Source organism: Natrix helvetica, assembly GCF_964273705.1.
Source record: "Natrix helvetica genome assembly, chromosome: 5".
Lineage (NCBI taxonomy): Eukaryota > Metazoa > Chordata > Lepidosauria > Squamata > Natricidae > Natrix > Natrix helvetica.
Genome location: NC_138551.1, coordinates 33,954,726 through 33,979,279, shown reverse-complemented (window position 1 = coordinate 33,979,279; position 24,554 = coordinate 33,954,726). Strand labels below are relative to the sequence as shown.

Below are 24,554 nucleotides of genomic sequence, written 5' to 3'. Positions count from 1 at the left end.
TTGGCCTAGCACCTCCCAATTTCTGGATCTTTTTTTTGCAACCTTCTCTCAGCTGCCACGGAAATATACTGGATGCGTATCTTGCATCAGTTGTTTCAGCAGTAAGAAGCAGGTTTTATTGGCATGTCCCACCAGCATGCCGAGTGCTCAAAATCAGCTGCACATTTTATAGATTCTTAATATTCTTAGTAGCATATGCCTACAGCTTAGTGGACTGTGTTCAGATACAAAGGCAAAAAATGATTTATTTATGCCTTACTTCGTTGCTTATATGGTGGTTATCTGGACCTGTATATAACATTTTCTGTCATGCCAGTCCAAAATAAGTTTTGTTGTTCAGAATTCCAGCAAGAAGCAAGTTGGGCAGACAATTTTCTGATGAGTAGGACTAGATCACAGTCTGACTGTTACCAGTCTTTGTGTACAGAGGATCGAGAGAGAACACTGAACAGCAAGAATGTATTTTACTTCTAACTGCTAAGAAGGAAATCCATTTTGAATACTGCTCAAATTATAAACTTGCCACGTACAGAAATCAGAGCAGAAAAAGGTTATACCCCAAGAATTTGCCAGACATGCTGTTTTTCCACATGCAATTAATTTTTAACAATTGCCATTTTTAAATTAAAAAATAACTTTATTTCAGTGTTTCAAAACCAATCTATGTAAGAAACAGTTCCAGAACCATTTTACTGCAGAAGTAAAAATTCATCTGCATCCCCTCACTAATACAGGCAGCCCTCGACTTACGACCACAATTGAGACCAAAATTTCCATTGTTAAGCAAGAGAGTTGTTAAATAAGCTTTGTCCCATTTTATGACCTTTCATGCCACAGTCGTTAAATGAATAATTGCAGTTGTTAAATTGGAAGCACTGTTGTTATAGGAATATGTCTTCTCCGTTGACTTTTTCAGATGGTTGTGAAAGGTAATGACATGACCCAGGGACACTGCAACAGTCATAAATATATGCAGTTGCCAAGTGTCGGAATTTTGATCACATGGACATGAGGAGGTTGCAACAGTCCTAAGTCCCCTTTTTTGGTGCCATTTAACTTCAAACAATCATTAAATGAATGGTTAAGTCAAAGACTACCTGTACCAACATTTTCATTCAGGGAATTTGTGACTTAAGCTTATTTTACCAAATCTGTGTATTTCCAAATCTAATAATAAAGTCCAAGATATATAACAGCGATGGCGAACCTTTTTTGGCTCGCGTGCCATAAGTGGGGGGAGTGCAGGGGGGGTCGTGTGCGGGCGTGCAACACCCATAATGCAATGCGTGACCCCCCAGTGCGCATGCGTGCACTACAGGCGCAACCCCCCATTGTTTTGCATGCTTTTTTCGGCCTCCCCAGGCTCCAGAAGCTTTATAGGAGCCTGGGAGGGCGAAAACAGCCTCCCCCCCCCCCGGAGGCTTCAGGACCGTCAGGAAGTCAAAATGAACCTCCGAGCAAACCAGAAGTCACTTCCAGTTTGCTCGGAGGGTTGTTTTGATCGCTCCGAAGGCTTCAGGGACCTTCAGGACGCTTCCCTGAAGCCTCCGGGGCAGTCAAAACGAACCTCGGAGCAAACCGGAAGTCACTTTCAGTTTGCTCGGAGGGTCGTTTTGATCGTTCCGAAGACTTCAGGGACCTACAGGACGCTTCCCTGAAGCCTCCGGAGCAGTCAAAACGAACCTCCAAGCAAAGTGGAAGTGACTTCTGGTTTGCTCAGAGGGTCGTTTTGATCGCTCCGAAGGCTTCAGGGACCTTCAGGACGCTTCCCTGAAGCCTCCGGAGCAGTCAAAACAAACCTCCGAGCAAACTGGAAGTCCGTGCCCTAGGGCTGGTTTTTTGTGCTCTGGAGGCTTCAGGGAAGCTCATGAAGCCTCCGGAGGGCATCCGGGGGGGGGCAGGGAGGCTCTTTTCGCCCTCCCCAGGCTCCTATAAAGCCTCTGGAGCCTGGGGAGGGCGAAAAATGGCTTTAAAAAGGGGTGAACTCAGCTGGCCAGCCCGCGTGCCATAGGTTCACCATCACTGATATATAACATGCTGGGAGATTCATGGCTAATTCCCTCTCCTAATCTTGTAGTTTACAAAATGCAGCTTTGGAAGAGAGGATCTACTTGCCATTTAGAAAAGGAGAATTGACAGAAAAATTCAAAGATTCTCACCTATGACATTGCTTCTTTCATAAAAATACAGGTAGGGCAGCTCTACCTTACTTCTCTCATCTGCAAATCATTAGACATCTCCTAATCCATTGGTTTAAATAAGTAACAACCAAATACCAGCCTTCCTTCAACCAACTTACTTTCAGCACAAAGAAATATCTTACCTTCATTAAAAAAGATCTGTTCCAGGATTTAACAAGGTTAGCAGCTCTCACATCTTGCCAACTTATGAAATTATGAAAAGGTTTCCCTGTCTTTCTGAAAGAGCAAAAAAGGATAATTGACTTTCCAATTGCTTCACTAATGTTATTTTTTAGTTCATTAACAGAGTTTAGATATCAGCTCTAAACAGATTACAGATAAAAAAAAATGTAGCAACACAGAATCAAAGAAATGTGCAAGTAGATGGGATCACAAAAATCAACTAGTAGTTCAATCCTCTACAATATGCAAAAAAGTCCATAAACAAATAAACGCTGTTCAAAAGGTAGTTGTCTAGCTCTTCTCAGAAACTGCTCTGAATTGATCATTTTTGGTTATAAAGATCTTACAATCAGGAAATCTTTTTAAGTGAAATGTAGGTACTTGCAACTTGGGACCTTGTTTGTTTTTTGGCCATCAAAATGTTTTCACTGACCAGTGAGTTTCACACACCAACAGATTACATTTTCTTCTTTAGACTATTTTGTGCTTCCTCTCCCACTGTCAAATGGGGCAAGATTGTAGCTATTGAATGATGGCTGATAATTACCTCTGCAAATTAATATCATCACACTGTAATCATTACAATTCATTATGTCCATAATGGGCAAAAACCATTTGGGCAAGAGATTTTAACACTAAATGGATGTGGAATCTTTTGGAACTGTTGAAAGGACTGTGTTGTAGACTGGAGATAGATGTTATATCCCTCCTCCTCTGTTGAGAGAGGGCCATTCAATTTTGACATAGGTGGCCTCTCTGACTCCTCTTTTAAACCAGCAGTCCTCTCTGTCCAAAATGTGGGCTTTTCTATCTTCAGAAAAGTGGCATTTGTCTTTTAAACGCATATGGACTGCTGAATTTTGTCCTGATGAGAAGAAAAACCAGAAAGTCCAGTTGCCTCTTGAAAAAGCACCTTTGGGACAACCATTACCTAGATGACTGAGAATCTCCACACACATCTAACTCGTACCAATTATTTCTTGTCCTCATATTTGTGACAATAGAAAACAGTTTCTGACAATCATCTCAATGGACTTCAATACTGATACCATCTCTACTTTCAATCTTCTGTTCTCCAGATACATCATGCCAAGTTTCATTGGCTTGTTGACAAGACCTTGTTTCATCTCTTTTGCCTCCACCCAATCTGTTCTAGTCAATGTCCTTTTGGAAATGGTGCCCAGAATCTTTCACATAGTCCTAAGGTGTGGTCTTCATAGTGCAGCTTTGAGAATGTTTCTTCTAATGCTGCCCAGAACTCTTTTAACATAAGTTTCACTGTTGTCTCATGTTCAGCTCACAGTCAATGACCATTCCCAAGTCCTTCCTCAGTGTAATGCTTCTAAGCCCCTTTTTGTATAATGTCCTGTATTTTCTCTCTCTAAATACAGTACTTTACATTGTTCCCTGTTGAAGGATATTTTGTTTGTAGCCCAGTTTTCCAAACTGAGCAGTTTAGATTGCAATGTTGTTAGATCCTGGTTACCGGCTAGATTTCCTAATTGTGTTTCAACTGCAACTCATCCATTTAAAATTGTTGACTAATATTGGGCCAACACAGAGACCATTACTTGTCTCTCACTCACTATGGAACTATAAATGCTGACTGGAGTGTGGTTAGCTACTTAATTATGGACCCATTTTATTGCAGCACTATCCACCCATACCAGTATAGTTTTTTATCATGTCAAAGAAAAGAGATAAGATTTGTCTCACCTATTTTTGACAAAACTATGCTGACTTTTAGAAAGAGAGCATAGTCTTCATTTTGTCTACAAATGGCCTGCTTTATTATCTACCTTTTAACATATTACAGATATTGATGTTAGGCTTACTGTCAATTATTATGTTAACTTTATTTTTCTTTTCTTAATCCCTGGTACTCTATTTACTCTTTCCCTATCTTGTAACACTTCCCACCCCGGTTCCTCGAAGATAAGTTCAAATCCTAATCATTCTTCAGTCAGATCCTTCAGTATTTTAAGTATATTTCCTTAAAACATGGGGACCTGAAGAGGTTCCAATTAGTTGAAATGCTGGATTTCAGGGAAGCGTGGGCTTTAGTGACTATGCTCTACACCAGTGTTTTTCAACCTTGGCAACTTGAAGATGTCTGGACTTCAACTCTGTTGAAGTCCAGACATCTTCAAGTTGCCAAGGTTGAAAAACACTGCTCTACACAACAGCTTTTCTGTTGTGACATGAAAGTCTAACTAGTAGATTCAAAGTAGCTAGTTGGAGCCTTCTGTTGTTTCTTATTAATTTATGTTACTCAAATCATCATTTCCGTTGGAGAGAAAGAGCCAAAAACTGGAGTTCTTACACTTTCTCTTAATTGTGTTAGGATCTCTCAGTTTGAAGTAAGCCACAGCTTTACACCTTCGCTGATTTCCTCTTGCTACTGACATATAGGAAGAAATCCTATTTGATTTTGCCTTACTGAATAGCTTTAGCTTTCCACCTTTGCCTTCCTGACCTTATGCCTAATTTCTGAACGAAACCTGGGAAGACGTATTTGAATGTTAATCCTTTCTTCCACTTTAAATAAGCACGCGTCTTTAATCTCAAACTCCTTCCTGAGCTGCCTATTCAGTCACATGGGCTTTTTTGCCATTATTTGAGATTAAGCCATACTTCTGTTTCCAAGAAAACTCAACTAGTGACAAAAATCTTTGTCTTTAAGGTTTTATTCCTCTGCATTTTCTTTACTATTTCATTTATTAAAAATAGCCTTTCTAAAATCCATACTTTGTATTTGACCTGTTTAAACCAAATTTTGGCTAAGATCAAGTCTAGCATATCATGGTCAGTTTTTTAAATCTATTCAATCAATGACTTCCTGTCAATAAGGTCAAAATCTAAGGAACAAATTGCCTCGTGTTTGTCTAATCGTTTGAAAGATATAATTACCGGTATCATTAAAACAGAGCGAAATTAATCTGACATCTCGTGTCTGACAGAATTAACTTTCCCACATGTCTAGGTAGTTCAATTCTATCATCTATCTCTTCTATGACTTGTATCAGACTTCTAGCAAAACATCAATTCCCGCCCTTTATTCTAGCCTAGATACTTTTATCTTGTCCTGTTATCCTTTGCCTGGATTCCTTAATTCCTGAAATGCAGCATTGTATTTCTCCCTGTCCTGCATTTCCTGTTTCTCTGAAGCAAACTATACTCATATTTATCCCACGTATTCCTGTTAATCCTTACTTGCCCTTATATTTTGTTCAAAGAGACCTAGTGGTTAAGGTACCAGGCTAGAAACCAGAAGACTCTGAGTTCTAGTCCTACCTTAGCCATGAAAACCAACTGGGTGACTTTGGCCCGGTCACTCATTCTCAGCTCAACTCAACTCACAGTTGTAGGAAAATAGGAGGAGGAAGGAGTATTAGGTGTGTTCGCCACCTTGAGTTATTTATAAAAATTAAGAGATTTCTGAGGACCTCTGAAAAACAGTAGCAGATGCTCACCAGACCAGAAATGGTAATGAATATAAGCAAGGAGTTGGACACCACCGGTCTACTATCAAGAAAATCAAGAAAGATACAGCAACAAAGATGATTAGTGGACTAGAGGCTAAAACATATAAGGAACGGTTGCTGGAATTGGGTATGTCTTGTTTGATAAAACATGGTAGCAGTGTTCCAATATCTAAGGGGCTGCCACAGACAAGAGGGAGTCAAGCTATTCTCCAAAGCACACGAGAGCAGGACAAGAAGCAATGGGTGGAAACTAATCAAGGAGAGAAGCAACCTAGAACTAATTTCCTGACAGAACAATTAATCAATGGAACAACTTGCCTCCAGAAGTTGTGAATGCTCCAACATTGGAAGTTTTAAAGAAGAATTTAAGATACATGATAATCATGAGATTTTCTTGCCTAAACCGGGGTGGTGGTGGTGGACTAGAAGACCTCCAAAGTCCCTTCCAACTCTGTCATTCTAAGTACAAATGGAATTCAACATCAGTGTTACCCTCCCCAGGAATGGTCAATCAACTAAGATCACACCAGGAGCAAGGCATAAATTCTCCAAGAGGGTTCAAAGAATCCCAGGAGGGTAAGTTATAAGTAAGTAAAGATTATCTTGCATTGATGTTCATCAAACCATCACCCAAAAGAAGATTGCTGCCCATCTACTGTTTGTGAAAAAGCATGTGGATAAGCTAGAAAACTACTGGAAGAATGTTCTGTGGAAGAAACAGAACTTTTTGTCTTGAAAGAATATATTGAAAGAATTATATTTGGCATTCCAGTATAAGAACAGTGTCCCATCTGTGAAAAATTATGGTGGCAGAATCATGGTTTAGACCTGCTTCATTCCTCTGGATCAGGATGCTATGAAATCTGAAATGTGACAGAAAAATTCTACAGGAAAATGTCAGCGTGTCTGTGAATGAACTGAAACTCAAGAGAAAGAAGTCAAGCTGTAAGGCAACAATCCAAAACACACAAGCCATACAACCAAAAAATAGTTAAAGCAGAAGAAATTTAATGTTCTGGAATGGCCAAATCAAAATCCTGAGCTTAGAAAAACATTGTGAAAGGAAAGGAAACAAACAACTTGTGCAAGGAAGCCCACTAATACCCTGAACTGGAGCTATTCTGTTAAGGAATGAACTAAAGTTTCTCCAAGCCAACGTACAGGACTGATCAACATCCATTGGAAAGGTTTACTTGCAGTTATTAGTGCCCAAGAGAAGAAATTAAGAAAAGTTCACATATTTTTTCCACAAATACAGACCTTCGATCATTTTCCTCAATGTACAAATGAACAATAGTGCTTTGGACTTATTTAATTGACTTTTTAAAAATCTAGTTTTAGAAGTTGTGTGGAGAATAGATCACATTGTAGATATGTATGCAGAAATATTAATTCAAAATTAAATTACCAACTTTTAAGGACCATTGCATATTTAAAAAGCAAATTTCAAAGCATAATTTTCAATATTATTAAAATAACTACAGGGAATTTTGTTTCAGAAGCAAAACTGCTCTTAAAATCTAGGCCCAGGGCAAGAAGACTTAAAACATAAAACAAATAATTCATGATTATTGGATTGTATCTCCTCACGTAACAAATTGGATATCATGCTTGAAAGTAAAAAGAAATCCTGTGTGGAAAAAAAACCAAGATTGTACAGCCAACAATTTTAACACATGTTTCTCCCTAACTCAAGGTACAGGTAAGGCCTTTATTGCAGTTAGAGATTTCAGAAGTAGGTCTTTATGTTCATTGCAGTAAATTAGTTTGAAAATTAATACAACTAGTCCACAGTTAATGACCACTTGTTTAGCAACTGTTTGATGTTAAAATGGTGCTGAACAAGTGTGCTTACAACAGGCACTCAAAGTTCTGGCTGTCCCAACATGCGATTTTTAGATTACATGATTGAAATCTGGGCACTTGGTAACTAGCTTGCACTTATGATGGATGCAGTGTCACAAGTGATTGCCATTTGTAACTTCACCTGACCACTTCACCCATGCAAAGTAAATGGAGAAGCTGCAGGGAAACTGGCAAGTTGTCTCTGCCACCAGCAGTAGTCACTGCCAGCTCATTAGTTACCTGTGCACCTTTCCTCTACTCGTTGCTGCTACCCCTGGCCTCTCCATGCTCACATGATGCCTCACTGGCCACCTGCGCACCTTCCCCACCCAGTAGATCACTGTCATAATAGAGCTGAAATCTATTCAAAAACAGCTTTAATGTCATTGTCCTTATCTACAGGACATGAATTAAGCTTAGGCTGTTTATTAATTTTTTCTATTCTTTGTATCTTAACTAGGACAACTTAATACCTTAACTAAAGAATTCAAAACAATCAGAACTATTTCTACATAAGAACATTTTAGTGGAATAACTGGTTTTGCAATGGTGAGATTTATTTAGTGGAAAAGATTAAAAAAAACACCTGCTTTTATATTCCTTTGTCCCTATTCAAAATGTTGAAACCACCAATAGTACTTTGCTGAAATTTTCAAAAAGAGATTGTTTTCTACCTGCCCTACCTCTCAACTTACAATTTGTTGTAATTCAGGCATGTCCAAAGTGCGGCCCGGGGGCCAAATGTGGCCCTTTTTCAAATTTCAAGCAGCCCGCAGCCTCTTCTCCCTACTGGAGTCATTTGTTTAGTCTTTCATAAAATTCCGTATTTTTCGAAGTATAAAGATGCATCTTTTTCCACTCAAAAAAGAGGCTAAAAATCTGGGTGCATCTTATACACTGAATACAGCATTTTTTGCCTCCCAAAACTCTGCCCCCTTCACCAAAATGGCTGTGCATAGCCTTTAGGAGGTTTTCAGAGTGCTCCTGGGGGCTGTGGAGGGCATAAATGAGCAACAAATGGGTCATTTTTTGCTCAACTTTGCCCCCCCCCCAGCCCCCAGGAGCACTCTAGAAGCCTCTTAAAGGCTATTCATGCCCTTTAAAAAAAAAGGCCCATTTTCGTGAAAAATGGGCCATTTTTGGGAGAGTGCAAAAACTTTTTTTTTAATTTGCCTCTTCAAAATCTTGGTGCGTCTTATACTCCGAAAAATACGGTAGTTAATTCGCATTTAATGTTAAGGGTTCAAAGAATGTCAGGCTGAATGATCGGCCCCACACATTTTCACCTCACCAAATCTGGCCCTCCTTGCAAAAAGTTTGGACACCCCTGTTGTAATTCATCCTAGAATATATATTATTTCTTTAATTTATTCACATATGGAAGATTTCTGACTGAATAGTTGAGATAATTACTGAACTAATTATTTATCAAATGTATAAAACCGTCCACAGAACAAACTGGACTTATAGCTGAAGAATTAAGGAAAGAAATGTCAATATTCATATTGTTCATAGAAATTTATTTCTGCAACTTGTACAACTACATACCATCTTAATTATACCTCTATCATTTTTTAAATTTCATTAGAAAGTATTTTATATAAACACAGTAATTATGATATACAGATTCCCAATTATTTGATAGAATTCACATTAAGGTGTGTTCTTTCTGCTCTCTAAGCAGTTAATATATTAATTAGTTTAATGGAATCAATGATAAGAATATTTTGGGCAGGCAAGACAGATTGATGACTGCCTTAGTTATGCACGGTTGTTGTAAGATTAATATTGGACACGTTATATTGAAAAAGAACCATTTGAAAGAAACTGAAAAAGCCAGGTTGCTGCTAATATTCAACAGTACCAAATTTTATCAATAGACAATACCAAACAATGCGGGAAGATGAAAAATGGTTGAAATAGTAATAGCTTATCATCCTAGGTTGAAAACTTACAGGGATGATGGTATAACTATGAATTAAGAGTTAAGGTCTCTAATTCAAGGCATACAGACATCCATATTTTTTAATTATCAGGATTAGTGATAATTAGTGATAATAGTGACACTGTCCCCAAAGATGCTTTTTCAGGAGGCAACAGGATGTTCTTGTTTTTCCTTTGAAGACGTTTTGCTTCTCAGCTAAGAAGCTCCTTCAGCTCCGACTCAAAGCCTTTGGGACAACTATGCCCTGGATGACTGAGAATCTCTACACAGACAGAGACTACATTTCTCCATTTGTAAAAACATGGTTGTGAAAATTGGAATATCAGAAAGGCTGAAGGACAAATTGATGCCTCTGAATACGGGTGCCAGTGAACTGTCATCCACCGAACAAATCATTCAATCATAGAATTGAATGCCCATTGGAAATACTATTATAAAAGGAACTTTAAAGTACTTGGGACACATGATGCAAAGGCAAGAGGCAGTTGAAAAATCCCTGATGTTTGAAAAAAATTAAGGCAACTGAAGAAAAGCCCAATAATATGGTAGCCAAAAATTATCATCGATAATACAAACTTGAGCTTACAAGAACTCAATAAAATAGCTGCTGCCTGGCAACCCTAGCAAAACATTGTTCCTTAGATCACAAAGGGTAAGAAGCAACTAAATAATTAAATAACACTTTTGATAGTTGGATATTTTCAAACTAGAAGACTCCAAGGTTCCTCCCAACCTTGGCCTAACTTTTAAAGTGGCATTTTAAAACCACTAATTAAAGAATTAGCAAAGCTTTTCAGATGTGTAGGAGTGATATCCTATATTTCATACATAAACAATTTAACTAGCATCTACCCTGCAGCAAATCATTCATTGAACTTTGTTGAAAAATACAATTTATAATGATACATATATGGGTTTTAAAACAAAGGCTAAATATATTTCGTTATTATTTTCAATATCATGAGTGTTAGTAAATAATGCCATAAAGTATTGCTCTAACAAGTGAACTTTATTTATTTTGGAAAGCATCCATACATATCAACAAGCACAGAACGTGGTATGTTATAACCTTTATACATACTTGTTCCATGTAATGAAAGTTGCACGTTGTGTTGAAAGTCCAAGAGCAGAGATTTGATTCATTTTAATTCCTGCAACTAAAAGATATATTTATTTATTTTAAAAGATTTGCATGGTTATCCATTCGGGTGGGTCATAGAAATAAAACTACAAAATCCACAAAAAGCCTGTGCCTCCATCAACCATTTATCTGCAAGCTACACCACTCTATCTCAGTGCCAGGTTTTTATTCCCTTAATTTAAACAAGAATAGCTGAATAATAATGGTGGCATTGACTGAGTTTAATAATTAATCCACATGCATATATGTTTCAATAAATATAAATTGTTTCATTAAATTAAACTTAGCTAACAACAATTGTTAATTCAGTTTCTAAGGGGTGATGTGAATGGAAAATAGGCTTTCCAAGGAAATGCAGCTCACTTGTGTTGTGAGCTCTTTTGTGAAGGCCTTATCTTTAATCTAGGTATTGTGATAGAATGTGCACCTAGAAAACTAGTGGGTAGGAGTTTTGGCACTATAGAGCTTTCCCAAGGAGGAGGCAGTAATTTATAATGGGTTAGGTTATAGCTTTAGTTTCACAAGATTCGGTCCATGAGATGAAAGTAAATAAAGGATCAAATTTGATTGGATTTTACGGAGTCATTTTTAACCTTGAACGTGTCTCATCTTTGAGCTTGAACCTGAACCTCATCATAAAATAAATTCAATATGGCAGTATTAAGTTTTGAAAGAGGAAATTAATATGCTTGCATGATTACCTTGAACTGCTTCTTTAATCACATTAATGAACTGGGTCCACAGACTTTCAGGGTCTAATTCAACCCAACCGGGCTGAGGATGAAGAGCCTGTACCTATTAAGGGAAACACAAGTTTACCAAGATTGTAGATGTTAATGATCTTGATGAAGATTACAAAAAAGCATCTTCACATATTAAAAGAATTAAAGTTGTTTAGCTTATTTCTTACATACCCACATTCTTTTTTAAAAATAGACAAAGATAATGACAAAACAGCCATTAGAAATCAATGTATAGCTTGTACATATACTATCAAATATATTGTTGGAACCTTCAGCGTATGTCCACATTTTCCATTAAAGCAGACTGTTGCTTATGAGAATAGAATGTGGATATTTCTTTGGTATTAAAAGTCACCATAAAAACACAAACCGTTAACTGAATTTGGAATTTGAAAAAGAATCTAATTTCAAAGATAAAAAACAAAAGTAAGTAATGCAAATCAATACTAATTCTTAAAGATTGATCATCAGAAAATAAATGCTACTAATAAACCTTCAAGAAGGTTTCCAAAGAAACTGGTAGCAAAGTGCCAAACCCCATCACAGTAATATAAGAATTATAAAACAATAAGTATTACACAAAGTTAAATATATTTAAAATGATTGCAAAACTTTTTCTGATTATATTAAATATTGTTTTTGTGTACTCACTACTGCAACTCATAGATGAGATCTCAGGTTTAATTACTAACCGCCATTCAAATGCTGCATAAGTATTTAATAAAAGCCATATTCCCTTAACAACAGTGCTACTAATTTAACAACTGCAGTCATTCACTTAACAACTGTGGCAAGAATGGTCATAAAATTGGGCCAAATTCACTTAACAAATGTTTCATTTAGCAACAAATCTATCTGTAATAATAATTCAGCTTTTTCTCAATCTTGCTCATTCTTGGTGCATTCAAGCACATAAAATGCCAGGCACAAGTTGTGCTTACCACAAAAAGCTAATGCAGAGAGTCCTTCACTATAACTGAGTCGAAAAGTTTTGTTTCTAAGCAAGAGTTAGAGGTGTTAAGTGAATCATGTAGCCATTAAGTAGCTTCCTCCATTGACTTTGCTTGTTGGAAGCTGGCTGGGAAGGTTACATATGGTGATCTTATGACCTGGGACAGGGCAATTGTCATAAATACATGCAGTTGCCAAGTGGCTAAATTTTAATCCTCTGACCCATGGGGATGTTGCGTGGTGTGAAAACCAGTCATGGATCACTTTTTCAGTGTCATTGTAACTTTGAACACTCACTATACAAATGTTTGTAAGTCAAGGGCTATTGTATAAAGATTCCCTATTACTGTGAAACTTGGATAGTTTATTATAGAGAGATTTCAGTGTAAGTTTCTGATCTAATTAACCCTGCCAATTTGATAAGTTAAATTCCCAAGTACAGAAATGGTACGTGCATTATGTTGGCATTTGGTATATTCTGTCTGACCAGCGCATGTTGGAAATCCCCAGTGAAGGACATAGAAGCTATACTTGCACAAGCCACTGAACCACACTCTTGCGGATCACATTTGTCTTTTAATATGTTATGGGACCAACCCAGTGGTGAGATTCAGCCAGTTTGCACCACTTCGGGAGAACCAGTTGTTAACTTTCTGAGCAGTTTGGTGAACTGATTGTTGGAAGAAATCATTCGGGCAGAGAACCGGTTGTTAAATTATTTGAATCCCACCACTGGACCAACCCATATATTGTCAAGAGAATAAAGAAAACTGGGCAAGTTAACAATAATTAAACATTCTCAAAAGCCACTGGAGTCATCTTCTTTATGAAATGAATTAAATATAGCATTGCAGCTTAAGGAGTTACACTATTGGCATTTCTCTTTCCCACATATGTTCAGATGTATGTATTTTAGATTTGATTTTCCTGTATGAGTTTAAGATTGCATAGCATTCCTTCCTCCAGTTTTTCCCCAGGACAAACACATTGTGAAGTAGTTCAGCTTAGAGATTGTGATTGATCTAAAGTGGCTAAGGATGGCTTTGAACCTTGGCCTCTCATTTCTACTGCATGGGAATACCTTAAGTACCCTACCCTACCCTACTAGACTTTAAATACTACAAATCTACTTGGTTCTTAAATTGTCATTTATTTCCTCGTTAATAAATTTCTACTTTATCTCATTTGGTATGAATGAAGAAAGGAATCTTTAGTAACTTTTAGTAGCTTTTCTATGCAGTAGATTATTACTACAGCAAGAATGTGCAACCACAGTGTGGAATGTATTTCATTTTTTTCTCTCCTTAAATAGGTAAATGAGAGTTGGCTGCAATTGTACACAAAATATATTATTTCAGCATGCTATATGGCAGTGATGGCTAACCTTTTTCTAAAGATGTGCAAATTGTGTGTGTGTGCTATCGCATGTGCATGCGTAACACCCCCCACCTGCGCATGCATACGTGACCCACTGCCAAGGTTTTAAACTACCAAGCTTCTGGTCGACAAGCCCAGGGACTTGACCACTGTGCCCCATGTTCTTAATACGCTTTAGTATCAAAATGAAACAGCAAATTTTCAACCTTTTTGAAGTAAGCAAGGTCAACAAATAGACTTCAGGAAATTTAAGTGGAGCTATGTTTAGTTGATATAAATTATAATAAAATCTTGAAGCATGGTTGTATTTTCCCCTCACTCTTATATCCTGACAAATTAGGGTGGAAGCAGTCTTAGCTTCTTTCCCATACTTCCTCTGTTTCTTGGGCTAGAGGTATGCTTTTGTTGTATTATCTCCAAGGTCATCGCGGTAGTTGTGGTACAAATATTGTTGTTACATTGCTAATACTTTGTGTCTCGATGTCTTTGTGAAGGCAATACTTAAACTGGTTCCTAGAGTTGGTAATAGATGTATAAATAGCATTTTGAATATATTTTCTGTGAACAAAACCTCCTGAAGCTTGAATCAAAATCAGATTTTAAGGAGACAATATTAATTCATAAATAATTTAATTTCTGTGTCTTCATTCCCAGATGCAGAGCTAAAGAGATGCATGTTGAAGACTGGAAAAACAGGGAGGATTCCTTAAGTATTTCTATCATAATGTTGCTACATTAATGGGATTATACAGACTGGTTATTCTCCATTGTCTTTGCTTGTCAGATGGTTGCCAAAGGGGATCACATGACCCCTAGACCCTGCAACCGTCATAAGCATGAGTCAGTTGCCCAGCATCTGAATTCTGATCATTGACAATGCGGATGCTGTAGTGGTTGTAAGTGTGAAAAATGGTCGTAAGTCACTTTTTTCAGTGCTGTTGTAATTGTGAATGATCACTAAATGAATTGTTGTAAGTTGAGCACTACCTGTACTTGGTCTGGGTAGCATAGCAGAGGCATAACTGGAAAAAATAATTTGTGACTTTGATGCTTCTTTGGGAACAACTACAAAAATAGCAAGCAGCATACGTACTAAACATATTTTGAAAAATATTTCACAGAATCATTGAATTTATAGTGGGAAGAGATAATGAAGATGTATAGTAGTTCAGTTCACAACCCAACGCAAGAATCCTCTACTCCAGCGTCCCTATAAAGTTTATTCGTTAAATTACTATGAGACCCATCTCACTAATAGAGTGTCTCTAGGCAGCTTACAATGTAATAAAAAGTTAAAAAGTGCTAAAACAATTAAAATAAAAGGTTAAAAGTTAAGAACCAAGATGATGGGCAGCCTGAGGGTGAGAATCTTCTCTATCCTATCAGTCAAATGTAACCAGTCCCGATTGACCAAGGTTTTGGGCTCTTCCAGGCGGCCAGGAATATGGGAGATGGATCTCATATGTGATGAGAGAATATGCCAAAGGGTGGGGCCACAGCAGAAGATGGTCACTTCACTCTGTTTAAACATGATGGACAACAGGGAAGATATTGAAGGAAATATGCAAGAACTATTACTTAAGCAAAATAGTTGAATAGTAGAAACCAAGTAAAAACATTTTTAAATCCAGAGAAACAAGTTAATATTTTGAAGTGGCTCAGGTAGATTCCTACCTGATTCACAGAGTATAAGGAAGGAAAAGAGAAACGGAACAATCAGATTTGCAAGGTTCCGTTATTTTAGCCAATATGAAAAAAAAAATTGCTTGTCTTCTTGTGACATTCATTTCCTGGTCTGGTCTATCCAGTGGGGATGACAAAGACTTTTAGTATATTTATTTATTGGGGCATATATGTCAATCCAATCCAAACAGGATACTGAACAGCTTAAGTGACCGAAAAATCTCACCTACACGAAGACAAATTATTTTCACTGAATAACTCTTATCATTAGAAATATATACCTAGTGCCAAAATGTAGTTTCTTGTAATTAAAACATATTTTCTTGACTTGTTTTCTGGATCAGTTCTGCCCTACTTCCCATATAAGATCCTTTTGGCTACTGGAAGACAGCTGTTATTACTACCTGAAGTCTTGACTAGGCTAAACATACTTGCATTTTTCTTTCTTTCTAGGCCTCTTATAACCGGGCTTTGGTTTTACAGGTGGGCCTCAGGTTACCACTACTCATTTAGCAAGTGTGTGAAATTTGTGACAATACTAAATGAGAAGAATGTATGACCAGTCAGAGTTTCAGCTATTTCAGCTTCCCTGCAATCACATGATGTTGATCTGGGTGTTTGGCTTGCAATTACAATGTCACAGGGAGTTGTTCTCATGTGATCAGTTTCCGATATTCCCTATTGGTTTCCCGAAAGCAAAGTCAATAAAGAAACAGACAGGAAGCCAGAAGTTGCTATTACATAAAGTCCTCATTTAACAATGGCAACCAGGACTACTGTTGCTAAGTGACACAGTTACACAATATTGCTGGTCATAAAGTGCAATATTGTGTGACTCACTTAGTAGTCCCAAATGCCATCATAACCTAAGAACTATATTTATATCCCACTACAAGCTACAATCTTAAGGGACTCTTGGCAGTTTATGCTTAACTCTGGTCAGTTTGTCAATGCCATTTTTAAATTGCAGCCTTAATCAATGAGTTAATGCAATCTGGTGCTAAATAGAAAGGAAGAATGACTTTTTACATTACACATCTGTTGAAGTAGCCAAAACTGCATTTGTTTTTTTACCATTGCATCACATTCCTGACTCATGTTCAGTTTGTGATTTACCACAATATCCAGATCCTTTTTGCATTTAGCATTGCCCAACATGATTCCCCCCGCCTCCCATCCTATATCTTTTCTTACTGAATCTAAGAAAACCCCATTTGGCTCTGTAATTCTTCCTGTGAAATTTACCTTCCTGGTTTCTGCCTACTGTTTCAGCTTATAAAATCTTCCAGAATCTTCCTACTTTGCACCATTAGCTTTCATCCTTATGCTGTCTGCAAATTTCATCGCCATATTTTTAGCAGGTTAGCCTATTTATTTAAAAATATGTTGAATAGCATAAGAAGAATAACTAGAATTCAGGCCTTTCGTATGCCACTCAACACTTCTTCCTTCTACCTTGATATGGGTATCCCCCCCCCATATTAAGCTTTATAAAAGATAAAGGTAAAGGTTCCCCACGCACATATGTGCTAGTCGTTCCCAATTCTAGGGGGCGGTGCTCATCTCTAAAGCGGAAAGCCAGCCCAGTCTGAAGACATCAAAATGGTCATGTGGCTGGGCATGACTAAATGCCAAAGGTGCATGGAACATGGTTACCTTCCCACCAAAGGTGGTCCCTACCATGTTTCCCCGAAACTACAACATGTCCTGATAATAAGACCATGCCATGTTTTTCAGGTGGGCAAAAATATACGCCCTCCCCGAAAATAAGCCCCCCGGACAACCTCCCCCTCCAGCAAGGCAAAGCGCCACTCACCAACCTAGCGATATCCCGAAGGCGCCAAGCCGCAAGAGCTGGGGGGAAGGGGGACAAAGGTGCTCACATTGTTTGCTGCCTTCGGGATACCACTAGGTTGGTGAGTGGCGCTGTGCCCAGCTGGAGCAGGGGGTTGCTGGGTGGCTGCTCTCTATGGTTGTAGGCCGGCTGCTGGAAGACTCTCTGTCCCACCAGAGTCTTCCAACACAACCATAGAGCGTAGTTCCAGAGCGGCCGCTGCCGGAAGACTAAGCAGCGGATCTTCAGAATTTAGAAGCCGGTTATGCTTGGAGCGCGGTGCCGTGGCGGCGCCCTGGCCCTGAAGGGAGAGCTGGGCCTGAGCATGGTGAGTCTGGGAGGCATGTGAACTGGGGCGGAACAGGCGCTTGCACAACCTCCCTTTGCAGTCGGGCAAAGTGCTTAGCACCTTTGGGATATTACTGGGTCGTGAGTGGCGCTCTGCCCGGCTAGGAGGGGGGGTTGCAGGGCGGCTGCTTGTGAGCGTGGTCACCTCATGGCTGCTGTGTTGCGCTGCTGCGACAGCGCAACACAGCTGTTTGCCTGAGGTGCCGTCCTCCTCCTGGTGCCGTCCGCTAGGCAATGCCAGCGGGCAACACCTAGGAGTAGGTCCTTCTCTGTGATGGGCCCAACCCTCTGGAATGACCTCCCCCCCCCGACATTCGAACTACCACCGACCTCCGTTCCTTCCGTCAAAAATTAAAGACTCACCTATTTCAATCAGCCGGCCTGGCACTCTCTTAGTTTTATCTCCCGGGGATATATTTTAATTGGGTTTGGGTTTTTAATTGGGGATGTTTTTTAGGGTTTTAGAATATATTTATTTCTTGTACAGCCTATCTCCTCCATCCAAACGTATTTAATTGTTTTATGATTGCATTTTTATCTGCACTTGACTGTACACCGCCCCGAGTCCCTTTTTGGGAGAGGGGGCGGTCTAGAAATCCAAGAAATAAATAAATAAATAAAATAAAGTTGTGCCCAGCTCTTCGGGCGCCCGCTCACAAGAGAGCAGCCACCTGGCAACCCCAAACCAATAAGCCCCCCCGATAATAAGGCCCAAGTAACATTTAAGGGGGGTCAAAAGAAAATAAGACCCTGTCTTATTTTCGGGGAAACTCTGTATTTTTCTACTTGCATTTTTACATGCTTTTGAACTGCTAGGTTGGCAGAAACTGGGACAAGTAACGGTTGCTCACTCCATTACATGGCACTATGGATTCGAAAGGCCGAACTGCCAACCTTTCTGATCAACAAGCTCAGTGTCTTAGCCACCGCATCCCACTTAATAAGCTTTATATCTTTTCCAATAAGCTTTACATCCAGACACTGGTAGCATGATCAAGACTGCATTTTGCTACTCTATTAGCATTTCATGGGAGATCTGTGCACTATCATTGCACTTTCAAACAAGATTTATTTGTATCCCACTTTATTTTTACAAACAACTCAAGGCAATGAATGCATTTAATATTCCTTCCTCTTATTTTTCCCAAAACAATCACCCTGTGAGGTGAGTTATGCTGAGAGTGAGTGATTGGCCCAAGTCACCCAGCTGGTTTTCATGGCTAAAGCAAGACTTGAATTGGCAATGTTATTGTTTTCAAAAGCACTAACACCTACATTTTTATATTATTTATCTTCAACTTTGAAAAATGTTCAAACGTAGCATGGATAATATCTATTTATGAATAAAACAATTCCTATGGTGTGGTTATTTAGTGCAGGTTAAATACTGAAATTTTAAAATAGTATTTAAGCATTACATAGAGTAGGATATCTGTAAATGCTGCAATAAGAAATCAGCAGGATATCATACAGTCCATGTGTACATCATGGACTCTCTTACTCCTGCTGCATAAGCAGTTCAGAGTCAGTACCACATAGCAAACCAAAGCAAAATCCAATTTCTATATAATCATTACAGGTCAATGTGCAACTTGTTTTTCTTTACTTATTCTACTAAACACGAACAAAAAGACAAGTTATATCTTTCAACGATGACGTAAGTTACACTGTACATTGCAGAAAAACTGCAAAACCCAATGTGATCACTAAGTCGGAGACTAAGGCAAAAAGAAAAGAAAACAAAAACTCCAGTTCTTTCCTCATTCATCAAACAGTGGAAACAAACATACTGCCCAGAAGTAGTAAGACTGGGAGGAAACCAGCTTGGATTTCAGGAGGCAAATGTTTATAACATATGCACCAAGGAAAAACTTTAGTTTTAATTGTATATAACTTACATAAAGACAGCAAGTCCCACTGAATTTAAGCAGCGTACAATTTAGGAATAGGAGTCTCTTGAGTTTGTTTTTAAGTAAACAACGAAGTTGGCACAACCATGATTTACTGAATCAATTATGTTGAGCTTAATTATTTACTAAACACACGAGCTGAACACACACATTTTGGATTAACATATGTTTGGACGGTTCATGATTCCGAGTGTCGTGCGCCCATAATTTTTGAATTAGGGAACCGCGTTGCTCTTGAGTTGTAATCTTAGGCAAGAGCATAAAACAATCCGCAAAGAACTCGGTGAGTAAAACGGAGTTAAAGGAACCTCGCTATGTCGGGCCTTCTTCCCGAGGCCCGCACAATTCTCACCTGTTTGCTACTGAATCCTTTGAGGACCGCCGCCTTGTCGTACACATGGCACCTTATCACCGTGCTGCCCACGTCTATCCCCAAGATATACTTCACCTCCGGGGCAAGAGAGCAGGCCGTGGCACCGTTGGTGGCAGAGGCATTGTTGGCCGCTGGTGCGCCGCTATCGATCAGTTTCATCGGCGCCTCGCCTCTCCGCGCCCAGGCAGGCAACTTTCCGCAGAATCTAACGCAGGTCTTCTCGCAGTGGCTCCGGCGGAAAGTGTCAACCAACCCTTTGGGGGCCCGGCAGTAGCCGCCCGTACTTCAGGGGCGGGTTTTATGAGGCGAGAAAAAGGAGGCGGAGGCTGTTCGTAGAAAAGCTGGTAGGGAAGCGAAAGAATCGCGCGGGGAAGCCGGAGCCAACCAGGGAAGGGGAATAGGACGAGCGAAGTGTGCTGAGTCGCTCCCTTTCGCGGAGTTCCCAGGCGGCTCCCGCGAATGCTTTATTCTAATTGAACTACAGAGGCGATTGTAATCTGTGCCTGTTTCCGTAGGGGTGTCTCGGGGAAATAACTGAGCGGGGCGAGGACAAGAGCTGAAGGCGGCGAGCAATTTTCCACGAAGTTGCTTCAGAGGCCGCCTGCGAGTTTAAAACACAAAAACTTGTTTTGGTTTTCTAGTATACTTTGCATTCTAGGAACTGAAGCCCAAAGCCAGGTGGTTTCTTTGTGTTTCTAGGATGATGATGATGCAACCGCACAAATACGTTATTGCAATTAAAAGATAGGTGCTGCGATTTTAGTCTTGTTCGGTTTTTCCACCCTTTAAAGGTAAGGGTAAAGGTTTCCCTCGCACATATGTGCTAGTCGTTCCCGACTCTAGGTAATTCTTAAGAATTACTTAAGAGTCATTAAAAACAACACTGCCTCTACTCGCAGATCTGCAGTGTAAAAGGAGCCAGAAACGGAAAACGAACCACTTTTCAAGGTTCTCGTCTTTTCCTGGGGGCCCGGCAGTATCGGGGAGAGGGGTTGCCAGAAATGAAAGGATAGAGGATTGCATCCACTTTTCTTACTGGAGGGGATTCTGGGAGTAGGACGGAGAAGAGAGGAGGGAGGGTGATCTCTTCAGCTGCTCTTTTTCCCTAGGTGTCAGGACAAGGGGTGGATGGGGACATGGCTCATGGCTCCTTTGGATACGGTTCTCCAATTTCATAGTGAGAATGGAGAAATGCCTCCATTCTCATTTCTTACCCTCCCTCTTTCCACTTGCTTCAAGTGAGGTCAAGCCCTGAGGATGAACAGGGGTGGGAAGTTCCCCCAGGACTTCCTTAAAGTGGCTGAACTTTCTGCGGGTTCTAACCTTAGATAAAGACTTGAGGACTAAGGGCTGTTCCACACAACAGCTCTAAAATAACCAAAATTCTACCCAAGGAAGAAGTTGAGTTTGCACAAAGTCGTGGAAAAGGATTTACTAGTTTGTGCATTGGTGATGACCAGGTTGTATACAGTATCTTTGCATCAAATCTCAGGCAAATAGGATCGTTCTTTTCAAATACCAAACTGAGAAAGCAACAAACTTCTCTCAGAAAATTTATCAGGAAAAATTAAAAAGGGTGATGATGGACTGAAAGGGAAAAATAAGTTCTTTAAGCTGAAAATAAGTTAGGGAAGAGGGCGGTGTGTGGTTGAATCAAATGAGTTCTAGGCACATTGGTTTCCTGAAGACTTTGATCCAGAGGGACTGGAATGAGACTGTTGATGTACTCCTTCCCGGGTGGGGTTATGAACAGACCAGTTCTGTTTATGGCAAGGGATTAGTCTTTGTTACTGATGGCCTTGGGGAGAAATAACCAAGTCTTGCCAGCCTAAGAGACAATGCCAGCTAATGTAATTGTTCAGTCATCTCTAAATTGGGAGAGGAAGAAAAGGTTAATTAGCACAAGTAGAAATAAATAACTGCTGATTTTTTAATGTATTATTGAGGCAGAGATGAGAAAAAGGGGGGAGAAATTATTCTTAGTTAAAAGTTTTAATGAAATACTGCATAAATTGCTTTACATGCCTGGAAATAAACAAGTTTATCACTATTAGTAAACAGCAAAATCACAAGTTCTGAATGTTGTATTATTTCTGAGAATCTATAATAAACCATATTTATAGACCATTCAAAAGAGAACCAAAAAGCTAAGAAGGAAACAAAAAGCTAAGAAGGAAACAAAAAGACCAGAACACATCCTCTCCAGTAACCAAGATCCAGATAAGCAGAAAAACAAGCAAAAAGTAATACCCTAATCAACTACTAAGGAGAAAACCATACCCCACAGGGCAGGGCAATCTATACTATATAGAGGGAACAAACCCCACACTCACTAGTAGTGATGATAATAATTAGTTGGGTAATGAGATGTTTGCAACAAATGACCAAACTCAGAGAGCAACAAGGACACTATAATCCTTTCTAGTTGTTCTTTCAAAATGTTTTCCTTAGAAGCTGTAAGAAAATGATTTTTCTCATGCTACTTTATTACCATAACTTATATATTACTAGTCTAATTGATTGTATGTGACTGCTCTGACAGGGTAATGAGAGGCAACAGGAATGTTCCAACATGTTCACAAGATTTAATGAATGACAGCTCCATTAATCCCTTTATTAAGAAACATTCAAACAAGAAAATCTTGTCTTGACCATACTTGACCAACTAATCGCATCACGTTGTAAATTACTTCCTCCACCCAAGCTTTAGTTGGTGACTTAAAATGCAAAACACTAAATAATTTTAAGGACACACATCCGCAGGTCACGGAGGTTTAATTTATGTTTAATCTACTTCTAATGCTATCTATTTCTTAATTTTAGAGTTAACAAAGAGTTTATAGACTAGTGGCATTTTCTCTCTCGCTCTCTCCCTTAGACTGGCAGCAGGCTTTTTTTCCAAGTGGTAAAATTTCTTTTATTCCTGGAGATCATATGTGCAGGATAGATTATATGACACATTCTATTCTTTCAGTCTTCAATATTCTCTGGATTATATTTCTCAAACCAAAAACAGTTCAGCAGTATAGGTGTTATGCTTAATAGCAATAGCACGATAGCACTTAGACTTATATACCGCTTTACAGCCCTCTATAAGTGGTTAACACTGTGATTCCATTGAATTTATATAGATTGTATTCATTATTACTCTAAATATAGTTAACATATTGCATTCTTTTAATGCGCTTTATCTGTTGTATATTTCCTGTAAGCCACCATGCTATTGCTACTTTTTTAAAATTAAAATTATATTTTCAAAATCTACAATTGTCTATGCCCGTTTTAATTGCTATTACCTCCAGTCCTTCTTTTCGTGTTCCTAGATGACTTAAAAAACACTTATGTAAAATCATCTGTAGCCCTTTATTCCCTCTCCAATAAGCAGCTTTCCTAACAGAACCAAACAACCTGTACTATCCTTATTAGTATTTGTATTTCTGCACAGAAGCCTAAATGTGATCAGCAGGAAGACTATGGTTACATGCAGGCTTCTTTGTCAGAAAAGATTTTTCAGGATTTTCTATGGTATATGTCCTCCTTAGCCATGGTGGACAGATATATTAAGAATCTGGAAGAGAGGGACTTTCCAGGAGGAGAGATAATAACAAGGATAGGAAGATATTTTTTTCTGAAATGGGGAATGAGCTCTGCCAGTCTCCCCTCTTTGACCTTAATTTTCCCTTTTGTGCCGACTGCTGAAGGGCTTGGCGATGTAATATTGTGCCGACTGCTGAAGGGCTTGGCGATGTAATAAAGCTTTACCAATGCCTTCTTGGAACAAGAGTTTCTGAAGTATAAGTCACTTGGAGAACATGAACATGGATTCTATATTCCTCAGAAATCAACATTTTGCTCTGTAGGCATGATTGTGCTCTGCAAATCAGCAGGAAAATTTGACTAGGTTAACATTTGGAGTTAAAACCGAAATGGAATATTCCCCATATTTTAAACAGTTGCTGTAGGAGCTAGTGCTTTGAGCTATTTGTTAAAGGCTAGTTAATTGGCTGAAAGATTAGTCTTTCTAGCCAAACCAAATGATAAGTGTTCTCATAACCACACTTAGCAGAAAGCAGCAAGGACTTAATTGCTTTTTAATGCTAGTTTTAAATTGATGCATTATTCTACTCGTAGATGATTCAACAGATTATTAATAGATGAGTACCTACAGATATCTACAACTTGTAAATCAAAAGTATCTAACTGGAAAAATATTTTAATGTTTTATGGCACAACTAATTTAACAAAAAAAAACCCAGCTTTTAGACTTTTATAGTTTGGTTTTATACAACCACAGACAAAAACAGAATAAGGAAGTACCAGACCATCTTACCTGTCTCCTGAGAAATCTGTATGCAGGTCAAGAGCAATAGTTAGAATCAGATATGGAACAAACTCTTGGTTCAAAATAGGCTAAGGAATACAACAAGGGTATATATTGTCATCTTGCTTATTTAATTTATATGCAGAGTACATATGAAATGCTGGGCTGGATGAATCACAAACTAGAATTAAGATTGCTGGGAGAAATATCAACCACCATGCAAATGGCAGAAAGT

The 24,554-nt window shown here is 38.8% G+C and overlaps 2 protein-coding genes across 2 annotated transcripts in view; both read right to left on the bottom strand.

Annotated features, from left to right (window-relative positions):
• Positions 1 to 20,297, bottom strand: part of GK5 (glycerol kinase 5) — a 47,107-nt gene extending 26,810 nt beyond the window's left edge. The window contains exons 1-4 of the mRNA XM_081954778.1: positions 19,978 to 20,297; positions 11,481 to 11,574; positions 10,720 to 10,795; positions 2,324 to 2,417 (exon numbers count right to left, since the gene is read on the bottom strand). Of these exons, the coding sequence (XP_081810904.1) occupies positions 2,324 to 2,417; positions 10,720 to 10,795; positions 11,481 to 11,574; positions 19,978 to 20,157 (444 nt within the window). The 5' untranslated portion in view covers positions 20,158 to 20,297. The remainder of the gene's footprint in view (positions 1 to 2,323; positions 2,418 to 10,719; positions 10,796 to 11,480; positions 11,575 to 19,977) is intronic.
• A 1,109-nt stretch (positions 20,298 to 21,406) lies between these two features.
• The window catches only part of XRN1 (5'-3' exoribonuclease 1), a 79,223-nt gene continuing 76,075 nt past the window's right edge, over positions 21,407 to 24,554 (bottom strand). Inside the window, exon 44 of the mRNA XM_081954427.1 lies at positions 21,407 to 21,864. The gene's annotated coding sequence lies outside the window, so the exon portion shown is untranslated. The remainder of the gene's footprint in view (positions 21,865 to 24,554) is intronic.